The sequence below is a fragment of the Brachyistius frenatus genome, unplaced genomic scaffold (assembly GCF_029030835.1).
Source record: "Brachyistius frenatus isolate BFR_SWC_R1_liver_20210118 unplaced genomic scaffold, ASM2903083v1 Contig_93, whole genome shotgun sequence".
NCBI classification, from domain to species: Eukaryota; Metazoa; Chordata; class Actinopteri; family Embiotocidae; genus Brachyistius; species Brachyistius frenatus.
Window position 1 is genome coordinate 1,237,933 of NW_027210692.1, and position 18,804 is coordinate 1,256,736.

At 42.1% G+C, this 18,804-nt stretch overlaps 3 protein-coding genes across 4 annotated transcripts; 1 reads left to right on the top strand and 2 right to left on the bottom strand.

Annotated features, from left to right (window-relative positions):
• Positions 1-1,767: 1,767 nt before the first annotated feature.
• On the bottom strand, positions 1,768-10,720 carry LOC138627958 (microtubule-associated protein 1S-like). Its single transcript, XM_069710616.1, has 10 exons — positions 10,538-10,720; positions 9,271-9,366; positions 7,801-7,883; positions 7,127-7,264; positions 6,153-6,663; positions 5,966-6,052; positions 2,801-5,307; positions 2,475-2,616; positions 2,128-2,339; positions 1,768-1,923 (listed from the first exon to the last, which is right to left on the bottom strand). Exons 1-10 carry the CDS (start codon positions 10,698-10,700, stop codon positions 1,768-1,770), a joined length of 4,095 nt encoding a protein of 1,364 aa, XP_069566717.1. The 5' UTR covers positions 10,701-10,720.
• Positions 10,721-11,046: 326 nt separating this feature from the next.
• On the bottom strand, positions 11,047-12,553 carry LOC138627961 (cocaine- and amphetamine-regulated transcript protein-like). The gene is made up of 3 exons (XM_069710620.1): positions 12,073-12,553; positions 11,809-11,889; positions 11,047-11,544 (listed from the first exon to the last, which is right to left on the bottom strand). The coding sequence occupies exons 1-3, from the start codon at positions 12,205-12,207 to the stop codon at positions 11,437-11,439; spliced, it is 324 nt and encodes a 107-aa protein (XP_069566721.1). The 5' UTR covers positions 12,208-12,553; the 3' UTR covers positions 11,047-11,436.
• Positions 12,554-14,588: 2,035 nt separating this feature from the next.
• yju2 (YJU2 splicing factor homolog) lies at positions 14,589-18,748 on the top strand. Of its 2 annotated transcripts, XM_069710618.1 has the most exons (8): positions 14,591-14,728; positions 15,033-15,133; positions 15,665-15,809; positions 15,947-16,081; positions 16,165-16,346; positions 16,921-17,071; positions 17,518-17,689; positions 18,309-18,748. In XM_069710618.1, the coding sequence occupies exons 1-8, from the start codon at positions 14,705-14,707 to the stop codon at positions 18,428-18,430; spliced, it is 1,032 nt and encodes a 343-aa protein (XP_069566719.1). In that variant the 5' UTR covers positions 14,591-14,704; the 3' UTR covers positions 18,431-18,748. The 2 variants fall into 2 exon arrangements, with proteins under 2 accessions (XP_069566720.1, XP_069566719.1); XM_069710619.1 differs by lacking the exons at positions 17,518-17,689; positions 18,309-18,748 and adding an exon at positions 17,230-17,375 and having other exon boundaries at positions 14,589-14,728.
• The last annotated feature ends 56 nt before the right edge of the window (positions 18,749-18,804 follow it).

The window sequence follows — 18,804 nt, forward strand, 5'->3', positions numbered from 1 at the left end:
AGTTATGACTTGTATACAGCTCACCATAAGACATCCAATCATCAATACCGAGACCCATGATGGAAGGATATAAGAAGGAAAACAATGGAGAGACAGGTCTGAAGAGGTTAAAATGTATTACATAGGTTTCTAGAAACTGTATGAGATATCAGTTTAGTTTAGTGCAAATTACAAGAAAATTAAAGTCGTCGTATATTCCCAGGAGAGTTTCTTTGAAGCATATGCTCCATTTGAATATTCATTCATTATTTGATTATTATTGAAAAAATAAAAGTGTAAATTTTCTGCTTGTATGGAGACAGACGTGATTTTTTTTTTTAACATGTCCAAGATATGGAAACACAACAATTGAACATCTTTTATTTTCCCAAAACTTATTCCAAATGACTTAGTTTATTCTAGGAAACTGAAATGCAATAAATGGGAAAACATTTTAAGAAATTATTTGGAAATGACTGTCCTGTGAAATTGCTTTCTGCAGTCCATTTATTTACAGCACTTGTGCCTTGGGATTTTTGATGACTTCCATTTCCAGCAAGTACAATCTGATTTTCAATGTATTCTTATTTACAGCTCCAACGACCACTCACAAAGTATCTTTCTACAACATACTGTATGATTACATCCACAATCAAAATAAACATCAATTTCAAATGATTTCAATTGCGAGTGAACATCTATTTGTACAAAAGCATCTGCGCTCTAGTACATGATTAGCATGATTATAAGCACTTGTAATGAATTACAATTGCAGGACCACTCCTAATAACACGATTGCTGTAATGCTGTTAAATTTAATCTGGCACTCCAATCTATGTTGACAGATTTCTCTTTGCACACTCCGTTTCAGTAATCTCAGATTTAGCGATTATCATTTGCCACTAGCAGACAGACTGTCCCACAGTATTTCTGAGAGTCTGTTTGCTCAGCATAGATCTTGTGGTCGACACTGAAGCCACAACGGCACAATACTTTTTAAAGCAGGTACAACACACGGCACAGCCCACCTCGTGTCTGCTAATAGTGCTCACAACAAACACCTGACCACACACTGTGAATGTAATTTCTTTAAAGATACAATGTAGGATTCTTATTACAATGAAGACATTCACTGTATTGATCAGACAAATCTAATTTAGAAAATAAAATAGAATGCAAACAAAGCTTTCATAAAGTTTGCACACTTTTGTCCTGGAAATCAGAGTATTTTGATTTGTTTCATAACTTTTAAGTGAGTGGATAAGTGTTGCAGCAAAATTGGTCCAAGAACATAGTACAGCACTACTGTCACGCTTCAGTGCTTTGAGAAAAAACACAAGCCCACACATCGTGCCTTTAACACCAAGTGTACTATTTTATGTAATCCACAGCATCAGTTTTAATGTAAATCTATGTGTTTGCAGGCCGACATGCGTCTCTTGCAGCCAGTGCGATCGCCTCTCCTGTTTTGCACAGGGTCATGGGTCAAAAATATCATGCGGTACTCCCCTAAGGGGATGTGTGTTCTCCTTGAGAGAGGAGAAATAAGGGCCTTTTGGTGCAAAAAAAAAAAAAAAAGCCCAAAAGGACGTGATAAACCATTAAGGGTGAACGTCCCATATTATCCACCCAGATGTGTTAGTGAAGGAAGGCGCTGCACATTTCCCCATAATCGCTGTTTCTCAATCTCTGCTTCTGTCAATCCTTCAATTCTCACTTGTTCTCTCTCACATAAACAGTTTCATCATATTCACCCTCAGACCCGCGGGCTGCATCTCCAAGTCTGCCTCAGAACTCTATCTTGCAGGCAGGAAAGGTCTCGTCCTGCATGGCGACAGTGCTGTTGGATCCCAGGACGGTGATGCCGAGCTCCTTCTGTCTGTCCAGGGTCTGCTGGTACCATTCCTGCATCGACACCGACTCAAAGGTAGGAATCACTGTCACCTGGAGACACACAAAAGAACATGTGACCTACAGTCATTTGTTGATATCCATGGCAGCAGTTTCTAAGTCGTCATGTTAGGATTTGACCGATGTTTTCAGCATCTAGAAGAAATCAGACGAGTGCTGCGGAAGTCTCTGTGGAGCTAACTGCTGTGTAAGACAACAACTAACACTGTGTATGAATCTAACGTTGTGTTTTTCTACCTGCATAGTGTCAGGCCAGGACATCTTGCCATCCAGCAGAGCGTCCAGCGTTTGCCTCAGCAGCTCCTCCCGCTCCGGACAGTCGCCGCTGATTATATAGCACGAAGATCGAACGCACCTAAAAAAGTCCGTACTGACTGTAGGAGAGGAGGCTCCAGAGGGAATGTAGGCCAGGTCCACATACACACTGATTTCACCAACAGACTTGGAGCCTGTGACCGAAGGGAGAGGAGAAACTATTTGTAACACTGCTGATAGATCGCTAATAAAGTACACAGATGGTTAAAGGGTAAGAGAAAGATTCATGGTAGTCCATTTTTTTATATTTCACGTTTCACACCTCATACCTGTGTTGGGTGGGGATTTTGCTGATGCTGAGCGAGCGCCGGAGGAAGGCGTACGAGTAGAAGAAGCGTTCCCCTTTGTGACTCCACTTTGGGTCCCTGTCCTGCTTTTCCCTGAGCCTGATTTTTGAGGGCCCTCAATAGCCTGGTGATGAAAAGTAAAATAGTTTACATGGTTCAGAGTTTGATTTTACTCATGTGGGTGCCTTACAGTGGATTGGGAAAATGTTAGTATACCAATCTTTAATATAATAACAGTCACAAACAGATGTAGCCTAAACACACAGGACTTTAGCTCATATGCATCTATGCTAATGTGACAAACTCACCCCTGGTACTTTTTTCCCTCGGGTGCCAGTGGCTTTTGCTCTCTTCCCATGAGCATCGGAGTCGGACTGAGGAACGGGCATAGAGGTGTCAGGATGTGGAGGCAGGGGCGGACTGTCCCTTAGAGGGGCTGGAAGAGGATCCGGGGGCAGAGCCTGACTGGGGTGGAGGTCATGCGGGGAGTTGGATGCCTCACTACACGACTCATCTTCATCCGAGTCCAGAGCTCCATCTGCTGTGGTGGACGGGCAGTCCTCTGTGCAGACGGGGGCATTCGATTCACTGGGTGACGTGTCCCTGGGGTTGTTATTGTTGCCGTGATGATGTGGCGTGAAGGCTCCTCTGGAGGCTTCGCTGGCCCCTGAGCCGGAGTCAGGCGCTTTGAAGTGCTTGAACTCACATGGAGAAACCAGGCATAGGTCCACGTCATGAGCTGACGCCTCAAAATGTAGTGTGTTGGGAGCCACAGGTCGCCCCATCTCTGAACCCTGACCTAAAGATCTCGGTGGCTTCTTCATGGATAAAGACACAAAATGACCTCCGTTGGAGTGGGATTGGTGAAGGGTGTCCTCTCCCTCTCGCTGGCTCACACTGGTTGGTCCCTGCTCAAAGGACATGGACAGTGATTCATCTACTTCTGTTGACTGAGGCGAGCTCACCTCTGCTGGCATGGAGTGTGTAGTGGTAGTGGTGGCCACAGAGGGAGAGAGGTCTGAAGATCCCTCTTTTAATGGACCCAAAGAGAGGAAACTTAGATGCTTCTCTCGGGGGTTTGTGTGACACTCTGAAGCGCTTTTGGGCTGCCCCTCACTTTGCCTGGATGACCCATTTGTCTGGTTGACATCAGCTAAATCTAAGTCACTCATCCCGGCCTGCAGCCTGTTTAGAGTGGCCCTGTTGCACCACACATCATCTGGGGACAGACAGTAAGGAGTGTGGCCTGCGCTGTTGGGCCGTGAGTCGGGGGAGGCTGTCTCTACAGTCTCTGCAGTCTCCTCGTCGAGGCTGTTTGGGGCCCGGTTCTCTGGAGAGGATCGCGAGGGAGGGCTGTGTCTCAAAGCCCCGTCCAGAAGAGTGTACTCCGTTGGGGTTAAGTCAAGCTGGACTGCGCTCTCGTCCTTTGGCGTCTTGTTCAGCGGAGATGGAAATCCTACAACTTTTTCAGGTTTGGTAGCATTTCCAGACTGATCCACACCACTGATCTCACAAGACCCAGGCATATGCTGCACTCTGTTATCACCACTCTGTATTCCCATTATCTTTAGACCACCTGCAGCTTTCTCCGCTGATCTTTCAGTGGCTTCTTTACATGTCTCTTTGCTCAGGCCTTCGAGATGCTCTTCATCTCCAGACTTGCTGCTTTTCTGCTTTTCTTTATCTGCTATTTCTACCTCCACCTCTTCAAGTTCAGTTTCCTCCCGGAGCCTGAGAAAATCAGCTGTCATATCCTCAGGGGTAGACGTTTTGGAGCCACAGGGGTTCTCCTCCAACTCCTTTTCCATTTTTTGATCCTGCTGCTTGGTAACAGGGCTCTCTGGCTCTGGGATTTTTGACTCAGCTCCAGTGTCGGGTTTTGTTGTATTCTTATTTGGTAATTCAGCGTTTACATTTACCTTCTTGCCGGCATTTGCTGCCTTTCCTGAAGGCTTTCTTGTTTTCTTCTCTCCTATTTTGGAGTCATTTTTAGCTTCCTTTTTGAGCTTTGTTTTATTTTCATTCTTTGGTTTGGACGCGACACCATTCTTTTTCCCCTGATCGTTCTTTGGAACACCGTTCTCCTCTTTGTTTCCAGTCTTCTCCTCTTTTTTCCCATCCTTCCCTCCTCCTTTTTTGGAGGTATTCTTCTCTGACAATGCCACCTTATGCTTTATGCCTGTCTCTTTGATTTTGGTTTTATCAGTATCTCGTGTACCAACTCCATTTAATGCTTTTCCTTTTTCCTTCAGTGATACATCCTTACCCTCCTCTCTAACTCCGCGCTCTTTCCCGTATTTGGGTGTTCCCTCCTTCCCTTGGGATTTGCAACTGTCCTGGCTCTCTGTCCTCTTGGCCTTTTTGTCCTCCCCCAGCCTTTCGAGGTCTCCAGTGGTCACCGTGGGTTTCTGGAGGAAGGCCAGCCCCTTCAGCTTCTCCAGCCCCTGCAGCAGCTTCACCTGTGGGGTAATGCCAGGGAACAGCACCCTGACAACCTTCTCTTGAGGGCATGCCGGATGCCACACAAGCAGGGCAGACACCGAGGCCAAAGCAGTGAGAGGGAGAGTTTGGGACTTTGATGCTGATGACACTCCATCAGGCCAGTTTTGCATGAAAGTCTGGTACTCCTGGCTGTTCTTGCCTGGACTGAGAATGTATAAATCCAACTGTCCCACTCCCATCTTTTGGAACAGCGTTAGTGACTCAATGGGGACTCCCTGTGGTCGAAACAGTGGTTGTGGCCTGATGTCTAACTTCTTTAACAACTGTAGGGTTACGGTTGCCTGCTGTGTGCTCTTCAGTACATTATCCACGCCTGAAAGGAGAAGAATTGTAATTAATATTGGCAGTTTTTGCAGTGACAAGTCCAGGTGGGATTCCTCCCTCCGGAAGGTGGTTGGATTACACGCAACTCATTAGTTAGGGCAAAACAAAAAAAACGAATCGGTGCCAATGATATTGGATACATCTATGTCATTAACAAGAGGGATGCTAGCCCATATTCTCTGTCCAACTGGCAAGAGGCAAGCCATCGTGACGTCACCCATTGGTTTGTGAATTGCTGTTTTGAAGCCATGAGTCTGGCATTTTTGCCGTCGCCATCTTGGCTTTTTGGTGCTGGTAGTGATCATATTTGAACGAGCTGGGGAGAAGCGAGGGAAGGAACAGACTGAGAACCTAAGGCCACTATAACCACCAACCTTGACAGAAAACCTGACTGCAACCCAGGCATGCCAATTATGGATTTACTTTTAGAAGAACATCATGATGAGTAGTGGAAAACACTCAAACTTTGTATGAGATAAGTTGATGGTTTTTGAATGGGAGTCTATTGGAGCTGGAGTTTTTTTTGGAGCCAGCCTTTATTAGCCTTCAGTTGTATTGCACTCTAAAGCATTATTGCATTGGCTTCACTTCTCAGATCCACAAGCCCTATACATTTTTATGATCCATGGTTTTAACGCATCACTCACACTGCTGCTGTTCCACCTGCAACCTGCTGGGGGTGTTAAAGAACACAACTCCAAGCTCTGGAGAGATGAGCCTCTTGGATAAGTCATCTGTGCAAAAATAAAGAATACAAAGACCCACAATTTGAAATATGTATTTGGAAAAAAGAATATTTCCCCTTTATTTCTGAAAATAACTTTATTATTTTACCTTTGACATCAATGCTTAGCTCCTGCTCGGCCACTTTCCTCTCCAGAAGGGAGATGACACCAGGGAGGTTCTCCGTCCCGATGTGCGTCAACAAAACTGCATCAACTCGGTCGAGGTGGCGAACCAGCTTCCAGAAACAGGCCTGAGAGTCTGAGCCTCCGTCCACCAGCATTGTAAAGCCGTTCACAGCAAAGAAGGCGCACTCACCGCGGCCGGCAGGGAACACATAGCAGCAGGGACGGGACAGCTTGAGGAAACCTACAGTGATGGGAGGAGGCAGCAGGTCGAAAGGGGAAGGAGGGCAAATAGTACCGGTGACAAGGGACGAGAATTCCCCCAGAGCCTCCATGGCAGGCAGCACCTCTGGGGGATTAATGTGGAGCGTGAAAGGACCCTGCAGGGGCTGGTTCTCCAAGAGAGTCTCCCTCCACTGGCCAATGTTGGGGCAGCTGAGCGTCAGGTTGATCTTAGAGGAGGTAAGTGAGGAGGCAGAGCTCTCCTGATCTAGGAACTGAAGACAGAGATAAATACACAGATTTTATTTTCTTAAAGCAGAAGTTCATCCTCTGAGTTTAGCAATAAAACAAACTTTAACTGAAACAATTTGTCAATTTATCAAAGATTTTTGCCGATTATTAAAACCAAATAGTTCAAGCCAAATTGCCAGACATTTTATTAGTCATCATTTCACAATTATGATAATTTTTCTTTTAAATATGCAATTGTAAACAGATTTGAGTTTTGACTGTTAAACGAGCAAAAAAAAAAGATTGTATAAATCGATATAATAATCGATTTTGTTGCAATCTTGGTTCTGTCACAGTGTCTAAATATCTAAATTTCTAACTGTGCAGTAAGCGTATTTACATTTACATTTTCTACCAAAATTTCACAGGCACACCACTTGTAAATAATTTAATATAAATACTGACATAACATCTGAACATTTACATGCAATGTAATAACAGTCGTACCTGCTCTGTCAGTATTTGTTTCAGTTGGTGTGGTGAGAAAAGCCCTCTGTGAAACAGCAGGTCTCCGCTTTCCTCCACACTCAGACCAGCCAAGAGCAACAGCTTATGAGCCGATTCCCTGGACAGCAGAGCGAACACCTAACCGGGGCACAGATGGACCAATCAGCCTCAGGTTTGTCACGATTCAAACTTTTAACACGGCAGCAGTAGAGAAATTTTAAATGTGAAAGAGTTGCCTAGTACACATGAAACGTTGAAGCTTTTTGAGCTGAGAAAGTAACCGATTTAATTCTCTTTGAATTTTGGACAAACAAAAGAAGCTTAGCCTGAGGAAAATTGTGATGGGGACATTTGATTATTTTGTGAGAAAATTGGCAGATTGAACAATAAAAACACGGTAGTTTCAGCCCTTGTTATAATTATATGTAAAGTCTTGTATTGTATATATTTTGTTTGAAACTATCTGTAGCCATATGAAAATCATAATTCTCTTATCAAATTTCTGCTTGAACTGCTTTAAAATGGGAAGGAATAAATCAATAATTCCTAATTGAGGCTCAGCTCTGTTTAAAAGACTTTGGAAACTTTATATTTTAGTTTAAAGTTATCCTTTTAAAAAAACTAAAAAAAAATAACACCTCGAGCAACTGCCTATTCAGGATATTCCTTCTCACCTCTGAATGAACCTGTTCCTGAGATGGACTGATCAGCACCTGAGTGTCCAACACTCTGGTACTGTGGCGCAGACACTTCTGCCCTGAAGAGGCAATAGATGGGAAGAGAAGGACACACAGACAGACAGACAGACAGACAGAAACAAACAAGAGAAGAGGGAAGTCAAAGCTGAGGGAAACAAGCCAACAGATCCGAGCAGCGAGCGAGGAGCCAGAAGCAAATAGGAAGGGAGCTCAAAGAAGTCCAAGAGAAAGGGAACTGGGCTAACCACTCGGGTGATTGACTCACTCAGCCCCGCTCCCCCGTCCCCCCAAAAAAAAAAAAAAAAAGGGAAGGAAGAAGAGTGGAACAGCTGAGTCAGATGGACTGTCTGAGGATGAGATGCCAAGTTTACTCAATCTGCAATGGAAGTCCAGTCTGAGTGTAACTCGGAAGAACATCTAAGGATACAGACGCAAACACAGCCAACTGGAACATAACGACCCAAATATGAACAAAAGTTTCATTGTCTTTGTCTAAAAAAAAAGTGAAACAAAACCAATCTCTATTCCGTACTAGCAATTTCACTGAATTACATCTTTCTCATTTTTATGCTCGCCAGTTCGGTCTTGTGATACAATGACATGCACATTTTGAAATGTGAACATTGTGATTCATCATGTAAACAACTTACTCCTTTTTTTGCCGACGTGATCGTTTGTGAGCTTCGGAGTTGCTGTTTGGTGACTTTAGTTTCCTTTGAACAAAGCTAAGACGGCAGTTTTCCCTTGTTTTTAGTCTGAATGCTAAGCTAAGCTAACAAGCTGCAGGTTTCAGCTACAGATTAAGCGGGAAGGCCTGTGAGTGACATTAATCTTTTCTTGTAACGTTTGGCAATAAATGCATTACCCAAAATGCGTCGCCTAGATAGAGCACCCACTCTCTTACAAAATGTCAAATCCTTTGACACTCAAAATAACACGCACGGTCTTATTAGAAAAAGCTTTTACAGCAGTATTTACCACGCAGAGTACAGGCAACCTTTCTGGGTGCCATTTTGTCCTCCTCAGAAAGAGAAATGTTTGTTCTTGTCTGTGTTCGTCACTTCACCTCACAGCTCAGCTGGAACACAACTGTCTTGACACTGATGTTTGTCTGCCTTTAACCATTTTCCCAGTGCTCTGTTGTCCTTGGCTCTGCATACTAAATGTTGGCACACACAGACACACAGCGAGAAAGCGATAGAGAGGGGTGGCACGGCTTGGCTGCAAGGTTTCTATTGTTTTCTGTCCTCGGGGCCCACCCATGTTTAACAATCGCCTGACTGCTCCTCCACTTTCCTTCCTTTTCCTTCCTTCCTTCCTTCCTTCCTTCCTTCCTTCCTCAGTGATCCTAGGCCGGCTCAGTTGGTGTGTTACCGTGGAGATGGGGGGGCTTTCTGTGAAGTCGAAGATTTAGATTTTAACTTCAATTTACGCAAAGTATCTTACCTGCACCCTTGAAAGATGCTGTGTGATGAGAGAGGAATTCTTGGAGATAGAGGTTCAGGTTACAGGATTTTAAGTCCACGTCCCATGACCGAATACCTAATGACATAAATATATTATCAAAAGGTGCACTGTCATAAACATCCGACACATATTGTTCAAATATTCACAAATCAAAAAAGTATGAAAGTTACAGAATGCAAATGTGATAATTGATGGTAATACTCATTTTAAACATAATGCATTTGACTAAAACACTGAAAACCTTTACCCAACTCTGCCCTTTACATTTCCTTTAATGCAAAGTTTTCACACCGGTATGTCACGTCACCCGTTTCACACATATGGCTGGTATTATACTGTAGCCTTTCTACATCCAAGTAATCACCTGCAAACAGTCTGTTACCTGTATTCAGCTGTTTACACACATGATAATAAGACAATATGTATAAGACAATTACACTAAATCTGTCTCCTTGGTCTGGGAAATTAAATCAGGCATTTTTCAGTATTTACTGGCCTTTTATGAAAAAAAAAACCCATGAAAAACAGAAGTATTGATCTATTAATAATGATAATAATCGTTAGATGGAGGCCTACATGGGATGCACCTTCAAAAAGCAGAAAACAGGGCTGTTTTTCTCGGCTCATGAAAAGTTGATGACATTTTGGAGCCATGCAGAAGGTAATAAAATGTTAATTGGCCCAGTTAGCTATAGAGAGAAATGCATTTCTTTCTTTCTCGGCTATCTGTCATTTGATCTGTTTTACAGACATTTTATGCACTACAGTTCTTTCCTTTTGCACATAACAGCAGTAACACACAGACTGCAATGGATCATCATGTACTGTCTGCCTACAGTAGGCTATCTCTGTATCCACAGTTGCTGTAATGCACAAAGGTTCATGAAACATCGTTTACAAGTAGCTATGTGTTGATTGAATATTCTACCTGCAACATTTCCTCAAAGGCTTGATCCTTAAATAACGACAAAACTGAGGCGAAAGGCAAACCACCCGCTCCTGCTTTTAATTATAATGTGGCCCGAGGGGTGAGGTGATGCTGATGGTGGAGTATCGCCAGATGACGCATCCTCGGTCAGTAGGGTGGATAGAATTACATAAACTGCAATGTGGTCTGGGGTTTCATCCCCAGTGTTGATTTAGGCGACGAGAACTTGCAGGGATTATAAAAAAAAAAAAATTATCCGTATAGAGAGAAGCAAAATGGCACACAGTGGCTGTAAGAAGCGGCACCAGATGAACCTACCTCGTTCAATCTCCCTGCTGATGTGTTCAGTCTGTCTGAGGCGAGCCGTCCGTCCGATAATGATGAGCAGGGAGTATTTGTGGAGGCAGAAGTCGGGGTTTGCGGTCGCAGCGCGCCGCGGCTCCTCCTGGACCTCCCTCTCCAGCACCCGGCTGGACGCCATGTTGGAAACTCGCACTTGGATATGATGTCATTGAAAAATCCTGACAGCGCCTTTTATTACAGGGAGATGACAGCTGGTCTGCTGGAATGCAGCCGTGCATCAGTGAATGTGTAGGATGAGGCTGAATTATTGACGGAACCTGGCAAAAAGATCTATTTTTTATTATTATTTTTCGTTGTTCTAGGGTAGCAGTTTAATCTTAAATTAATTACCAACAAGCGATATGAAAATTAAAATCAGCAGCTCATCGGCCACTAGGTGATGTGTGATGTATATTTTATGATACTGCACAACATATTAAATATCCCCCCACCCTTTTGTAACGATGGTGCAGCGGACACGCACAACATAATTTTAAAGTTTTATTGAACTTTTCATCTTACAAATATATTTAGAAACCTTTATCTTTTCCACAAACAAACATATTAAAACGGCATTAATGACAAAAACTACATTCAAAATGTATTTCACATAATGGCACAATCCCACACATATTACTCCCCCTGTGACACGATTATAAACAAGGACGGACAAAAAACAGATGCACACTTTGTAACTATTCAGAACAGTTCAGGTTTATAAACGAAAAACGTCACGTTTTACATCGCCTTTTATTTGTTATCACAAAGAGAATGACAACAGTAGCAGGTCTCCCTGTCATATCTCACATTCATCATTTTTATCACTCCAAACACCTAAACTTTTATGTCATTTCTCTTTTCTTTTTTTTTCTCCTTCACAAACATTTGAGAACATAGAAGTTACAGGAAGTCCCTCGAGGACAGCTGCACAGCGTGCCAATACGCGCACCTTTACGCACGGCGCACGGCTCTCCTGCATCACACTGAAACGATAACGTAAATTATTAAACTGCGAGCTCATATGGGGAAATTTACCACATTAATGTAGACCTAAGCATCAGTCTGAACTGGAATACGTATGTGTGTGGGTTTCACAAAAGACACATCTCTAAAAACCCTCTGCATTTTTATGATTATTCGCAAATCGATAACAGCCTCCTTGTTGATTTAGTAACCAATTAGCTGTTCTGAAATGTAACCAAACACGTTTATGTGGTGTTTTAAGAGTTCTAATTGTGTTTACTCACCGAGGGCAACCAGCCGAGCTTTTTTTCTAAGGTCATCTCTTTGCTTCTCAGCTTCTCCAAAACTTCTTGCAGCGCGTCAATCTGCACAGGAAATAAATGCCGAAAACGTTAATTAAGTACAAAACAAAGTCCAATTGTGTAGTTGAGGTTTGTGGTATAAAATAATTTGGAAGAATATACATTTTCCAGATAATCAAAGCACCAATGTCCTTAGTTATTCCACATGACACGTTTTACCCTCCTCGCCCCCACAAAATCTCTCACCAGGTCTTTCTCTTGTTGGGTTTTCAGGGGGAAATCCAACGAGCGCGTCTCCAGCGAGGAGTCCTCTGCACGAGCGAGCCACAGGTAGGCGCAGCAGCAGGTGACCGCGAGGAGGAGAGTCCGTGCGCTGACCATGGTTCTGAAACACAAAAAGGGGGAGTCCTTCTCTTCGGCGGGTGGAGAAAAGAGGGAAGTAAGTAAAAGCTTCCTTGACGCGCAGCCAGTTGGAGGTCTCCTGTCCAGAAAAGCTCTTTTTATAGGCGCTTTTCAGATGCTGCTGACATCAGCCAGCCTCTGAAATATTCATTGAAACTTTGACATGGGTGACATGGGTGACACTGCTCAGCACCTCTGTATCTTTAACAGGAAGGGGACCTGACCGGATTAAATTAAAAAAATGGTTAAAGGTGGAATTGCAATTGAGAAAACATATTTGTGAGAGTAATCTAAAGGCTTAATAGAAATCACACTCCTTCCCCCTACACTTTTATGTCTTCCAATCTGTGTCTGTTGTGACACAAATCCCTTTGCAATGAGCTTTTTTCCCCCCTATTTTTTTATTTTTATCTAATGTGTGCACATTGATCCTGTTCAGTTAAATGTGTATCTGACTCAATGATGAGTCATTTTGATGTGTCACATTCATAGTGAGACCTCACCTCATACGCAAAAGCTCTCCTGAACAAAACTGTATCTGAAGCTCTCAAATCCAAATGACAAAGACATTGCACAGTTATCTAAAACCTAAAGTCATGCTCTCTTCTACTTCTTGTTGATGGATTTATCTTGTCAACATTTCTGGGGTTTTTTTCTACTATTCTGCCCATCATCTTATGTCACCACTGTTCAATAAAGCTGAAATCTAACCTCAGGTTAACCCACCAACACAATCTTTGATCAAAATCCAATTTCCCTTTGTAGGAATAACCTTACCGCCCTCCTCCACCCCCTCCAAGGAAATGTATGTGCATGGCTGACAGGCTTGTGTTTATACACCAAACCATGTCAGAGAGCCCACATCACTGACAAATCCCATCGACCCTGAGAAACCATTCATCCACCACGCCAGCCATGATCTCCTCTTCCATCCCCTGAAAAAGAGAGATGGAATCAGACAGCAACTAAGGGCAGTGGTCAAAGCTTATGACTCGCTCAGGTTGAATTCATCTAATGGAAAAATACAATTTCAAGGTCTATTTTTATCAGTGTTTATGTGTGTATAAACAAAAACTAAATATTTCAACATAAACTTTCAGATTTATAGATATTCTGAAATGCGTACTGTATGAGTCAATGTGCCTTTTACGTACATTATATGACACTGGCATGACATGTCATTTTACATCTGATTGACTGATCACTCCTTCATGGATTTGTAACAAGGTCTTAAAAAAAGACTCCCACTTGGCTTGGAACAGCACCAAGTATCTTGGTGATCGTGCCACAGTTCCTCTTTCACTGTGTAATCCCAGTCTGACGCCATGATATTCAAATCAGGGCTCTTTGGGGGCCATACCAACTGTTACATCCCTCCTTGTTCTTCTTCTTGCTGAAGATAGTTTTGTATGTCTGTTCTTTATGCTGCAGAATGAATTTAGGACCATAGTATATAACAATCTATAAATCTAAAAAAAAAGAAGAAGAGAGAATTAAAGGTTAGAAGAACAAAGATGAGTAAATCACACAACGTGACATTACAGCAGCACAATAAAAAGCAAAACAGGTAGTGGCATTACAAACCCAAGTCGTGTACATGACTTGCACACAAAAACATTTGGAAAAAAAAGAGGGTCTTCCAATGCAACTTAAAACACACCAGGGAGTTTGCTTATGCAAGTTCCATGCAGAGACATTTCCACAGACTAGGAACCAGGACGACGAACACATTTATTTGAGTGAGGTACAACTAACAGAACTCAGAGGTTCTGAGGATCTTGCTTTATTTCACCTCACTCAGTTTTATGTGTATGTATGAATTCGATAATAATTACTTATGCATTGTCACTTTTGTCCGATTTGTATTTATGAAATTAGATCACTGTCGTACTTTTTTGTATGGTCACACTCACATTGGTGACTGCTAATGGAGATCTAAATAACAAAACGAGTCCCCGCCAGTGTGACCCCCTCCCCCCCCTCCAACACACACACACACCTTTATCTTATTCATAGAATATAATTCAAATAATCTATTTATCTGTCCTATAAATTTACACAGCAGCTCACCTGGAGGTCCTTTCACAATGCTGCATTTAAACTTGCTAAAGGAGAGATTCACACATAATAGTACATATTAATGAAATAGTATCTGTTAAGTAAGTCATTTTTATTTTAATTAAGCTTCTTGTTTTCTGTCTTCATTTAGTTGCGTTTTATAGCCTACATATTCCCCTGACAGGGGTTTGTTCTTCTCAAACATCCCATAAAGCTTTCATGAAACCGTTCACTGTTGTTTTTTTGGTACTCATTTCTACCGCGCGGGGGCAGCACCGCAAATTGAACGAGCGGAAACGGATTAAAGAAGCAACCGGAAGTTTACAAGTGCAGCGCTTCTGGCAGTGTTGAGAACTAGCTCTTGTTCGGTTGTTTTCAAGGATTCTTTCTCCACGACGGACTTCTAGCAAAAGCAACAATGTCCGAAAGAAAAGTGCTGAATGTAAGTATCTGAACACCAAGGGTGTGCTTCATTTTGGTGCGATTTAAAATTGTAAGCCATGACGGAACCAAGTAGGCTAACGTTAGCAACGTAGCTGGCTGAGTGACGTGTTTTCATTGTATTTACCAGCTTTTATTTAATATTTAACAGGTAGCTTTGTTTTAAGTGCTCATACCGAACATGCAAAACGTATTATCTGGTAGCTTTAAAGCATACAAATCAAACTTTTTATTATTTGATTTACTTTAGTTGAGGCTGTCCAGCAGCTAACTCACGTTTTTTTTTTTTTTTTTTCTCTCCACAGAAATACTACCCTCCGGATTTCGATCCATCCAAAATCCCAAAGCTTAAACTCCCCAAAGATCGTCAGTATGTGGTCAGATTGATGGCTCCATTCAACATGAGGTATGCGTGTCAGCATCCATGTTTGTCTAATGCTTCTCAAGTTCAACTTCCGTTTAGTGCCATTCACCAGTAGCTCGCATGCTTAGTTACATTTTAGTATTAAATAGTAACTCGGTGAAGGGGACAGTTTTAAACAGGAGAATCTGTGACTCTCGATCTCTTGGGGGAAAACGTGCATTCACCGAGGTGGTTCATCCTTTCACTCCGTAATCAGTGTTTCTCCCAGAAAGCAGGTATTAGAATAGGAAGTGAACTGGATGATGTAAATCTTTTATTATTATTATTATAATTGCCCCCACACACCCCCATACTCGTGGGATAGTCACCAAGTTTCTAACCTGTAAACATGTCACCCCAAATGTTCCATGTTTTGGACGAGTAAGTTTAATTTTTGAGGCCAATACAACACATGACACAGACATAAAAGACATTATTCTTTATGTGCTCTTTATGTATTTAATATTTCCCTCAATAATACTGACATGGGTGAGGTGCTAGTATCATCAGCATGACCTGTCTGTTAATTTGCAGGTGTAAAACGTGTGGTGAGTACATCTACAAGGGGAAGAAGTTCAATGCTCGCAAAGAGACGGTTCAGAATGAGCTCTACATGGGACTCCCGATCTTCCGTTTCTACATCAAATGTACTCGGTGTCTTGCTGAAATTACATTTAAGGTGAGAGTTAATGCTCCGATTGTCACAGAGTTGTGACAAGCTAAAGTTGTGTTTATGTTGTTTTATTGAAGACGCGTTTATGATATTATTCATGAAAACAATGTCTCACGCTTAAATGTATCATGTTGAGATTATAGACTGACCCAGAGAACACGGACTACGCCATGGAGCATGGTGCAACACGAAACTTCCAGGCAGAGAAACTTGTTGAGGACGAGGAGAAGAGAATCCAGCAGGAGAGGGAAGAAGAGGAACTGAACAACCCCATGAAGGTCAGTGTTTAAGAGACAGCCACTGTTTTTACTTTAATTTACACTTGGAATGAGGATCTGATGGTCACCAAATCCTTGACCAGGTGTTGGAGAACCGCACAAAAGATTCCAAGCTGGAGATGGAGGTTCTGGAGAACCTCCAGGAACTGAAGGAGCTGAACCAGAGGCAGGCCCAGGTGGACTTTGAGGGAATGATCGACCGATACAGAGACATCGAGAAGAGAGAGAAGGAACGGGAGAAAGAAGAGGATGAGCGTGAAACAAAGTGAGTGAGGAAAGTTCACACAGAAAAATGGACAGTGAAATGCGTACGGAAACATAAAATATGTTATTTATTAGAATCAACACTTACTGTAAAAAAAAGTATCTGATGCATTAAGTTGAATATGTTTTATTTTTCATGTGTACTCTTCTGATAATCTTCGTGCCCACTGCAATAAGACTTTACAATAACTCACCTCTGGCAAAATCCATCACAGTACAATAACACTGTTGACTGTGTTTCTTGGTTTGTTTGTATATAATATATATAGATATATACTGTACTGTATATATATGTTGACTGTGTTTCTTGGTTTGTTTGTATATAATATATATAGATATATAATGTACTGTATATACTGTGCATTTTATATTTTATATTTTTTACTGCTATTTTATTGCTTTTCTATTATTCTATTCTATTATTTTATTCTATTATTTCTATTATTATCTTATTGCTTCTGTATGCTGCTGTAGCGAAAAAAATTTCCCCTCGGGATTAATAAAGTAACTACCTACCTACCTACCTACCTTAACTCTTGAGCAGAAGTCATTCAAATGTGTGGCTTGTTTTACAGAGAGATGTTGGACCGTGCTCTTGTGAAAAGGCTCAGAGACTCTGACTCTGATTCAGAAAAGGAAGAGGCGAGCAGCAGCACACAGACAAAGGAGTCCAGCCCTGACAAACCAACAGATATCCTCACGACTGACAAACCACCTGAGGCACAGGTATGTTTAGCCAATCATGTTCAAGAAAGTGTGCATGTAAGTGACTGGGTTCAAATGTTATCAACAAATAATTGCGTAAATTTCATCTTTAAGATTTTAGACCTGTCCCCATTAAATTTTTATCAATGTGTGGCTGTTACTTCTTGTTTCTATGATAGAGTTTGGCGACAAATATACTGGGCTCTTTTCATGATCCTGGCCATCTGACATTGATCAAAGTCAAGTGCACCCTGCACAGTGTGCTAGGGTTGTGGCAAGCTCACTTTCATATTTTCAAGCTTTCATAAATACTTCTTAAATGTCATTTAAGTGGGGGGGAAAAAGGGCCTTTAAGTAGTCTTAAGAACAGATTTATAGAAACTTTCCTTTCCCTGTACTAACAAACATTAAACAGAAGCCATGTGTGAGCAGGAAATAGCAGGTTGGTTCATGCCGTGTTTCCACAGGGAGCCTCCGCTGGAGGCGTGAAGAAGGCCAAGCTGCCGAGATGGGACAGGAGTGTCGGGACGCTGGGCAGCGGAGCGGCACTCGGCTCCCTGGTCGTGCGAAAGAAACCGGCAGTAACTGTCAACAAGCCCGGTCCAGTGGTGGCGACTGCAGCTCCCGCCTCACAAGCAGGTAACACATCAGTATATCATACAGTTTATGACCTTATGGCCTGATTGTTTTGAAGTCTTAATTATTAGGTACTTTATTTTATTTATTCCATCACCAAATATTTGTGTTTACACCCTAAAAGTGAAAATTCGCCACTTTTTATGTGGATGTCCACTGAAGCAATACGTTCCTTCGTGTTTGCTATATTGACAGCTGCAGAAGTGACTTCTCTGCTGCATTTCTTTGACTGCGTACACTGGCTCTGATAAACACCTCTGAAGATCTGAGTCAGCCAAAACACTGTAAAATGCGTCTTCGCCCATAAAAATCTCTGCATTCATATTTTGGATGCCATTCCGCTGTTGGAAACGTAGCTACATGCAGTACAAGCAAAGCAAACAACTTTTGGTTTTGAACAATATCGAGAACAGGCCTCCTGTCAACAGAGACGGCTCAGTTAACCTCTACTTCTTCTGGCGACCAGCTACATCGCTGTACATGTCAAATGATGGAGCTGCAGATTTTCCAGCTGCTTCCTGCAGACACAGATGACTTATCGGTTTAACTTTATTGACTTTTCCTTTTAATGCAAAGTTTTCTTCTGATTTGGGAGCCACAGTCATTGTATGTTGTTTTACAGATTCAAAGGCATCGACGGCTGACTCCATAAAAGCTTCTAAACCCGTTACCACACAAAACGGCTCGTCATCGCTCAGCCTGCTGGGGGCGTATTCAGACAGTGACAGCAATGACAGTGAATGACAAGAAGACATGACTGACACGTTATATAAATGGTACAGAAAGGAATATAATGATATAGACCTTTTTGTAAGGCTGTACAGAAATTGAAATCATATGTAACCAGTGTATGTTGGCAGGCGGTTATTAGGAGGGATTGTATCGTCAGCTTTCCAAATCCAGTGTAACAAAAACTCTTTTAGCAGATCCGCAGAAGAATGGACCTGTTGTGATGTAGAATTTACATGAGAATTTGTTTTTTGAATTTTTGAGGCAAATTTACCCTTTAAAAATATTAGCTATATATTTGAATGTTTATTAAAATCTCTGAAACCCCTTGTACCTTGTGAGTCTTTATTTTTTTTTAATGGAAATCAATGCTGAAATTCTCTGACTCC

What these genes read in the sequence shown, in the direction of transcription:
- LOC138627958 (XM_069710616.1), bottom strand. Translation starts at nt 10,700, where the DNA reads ATGGCGTCCAGCCGGGTGCTGGAGAGGGAGGTCCAGGAGGAGCCGCGG. An exon ending in AGGAACAGGTTCATTCAGAG is followed by an intron (nt 7,265 to 7,800) that starts GTGAGAAGGAAT and finishes TGCCCCGGTTAG; the next exon opens with GTGTTCGCTCTGCTGTCCAG. An exon ending in AACAAATACTGACAGAGCAG is followed by an intron (nt 6,664 to 7,126) that starts GTACGACTGTTA and finishes CTCTGTCTTCAG; the next exon opens with TTCCTAGATCAGGAGAGCTC.
- LOC138627961 (XM_069710620.1), bottom strand. Translation starts at nt 12,207, where the DNA reads ATGGTCAGCGCACGGACTCTCCTCCTCGCGGTCACCTGCTGCTGCGCC. An exon ending in CCCAACAAGAGAAAGACCTG is followed by an intron (nt 11,890 to 12,072) that starts GTGAGAGATTTT and finishes TTTCCTGTGCAG; the next exon opens with ATTGACGCGCTGCAAGAAGT. An exon ending in AGCTCGGCTGGTTGCCCTCG is followed by an intron (nt 11,545 to 11,808) that starts GTGAGTAAACAC and finishes TTATCGTTTCAG; the next exon opens with TGTGATGCAGGAGAGCCGTG.
- yju2 (XM_069710618.1), top strand. Translation starts at nt 14,705, where the DNA reads ATGTCCGAAAGAAAAGTGCTGAAT. An exon ending in TTGCTGAAATTACATTTAAG is followed by an intron (nt 15,810 to 15,946) that starts GTGAGAGTTAAT and finishes TTGAGATTATAG; the next exon opens with ACTGACCCAGAGAACACGGA. An exon ending in GAGGATGAGCGTGAAACAAA is followed by an intron (nt 16,347 to 16,920) that starts GTGAGTGAGGAA and finishes CTTGTTTTACAG; the next exon opens with AGAGATGTTGGACCGTGCTC.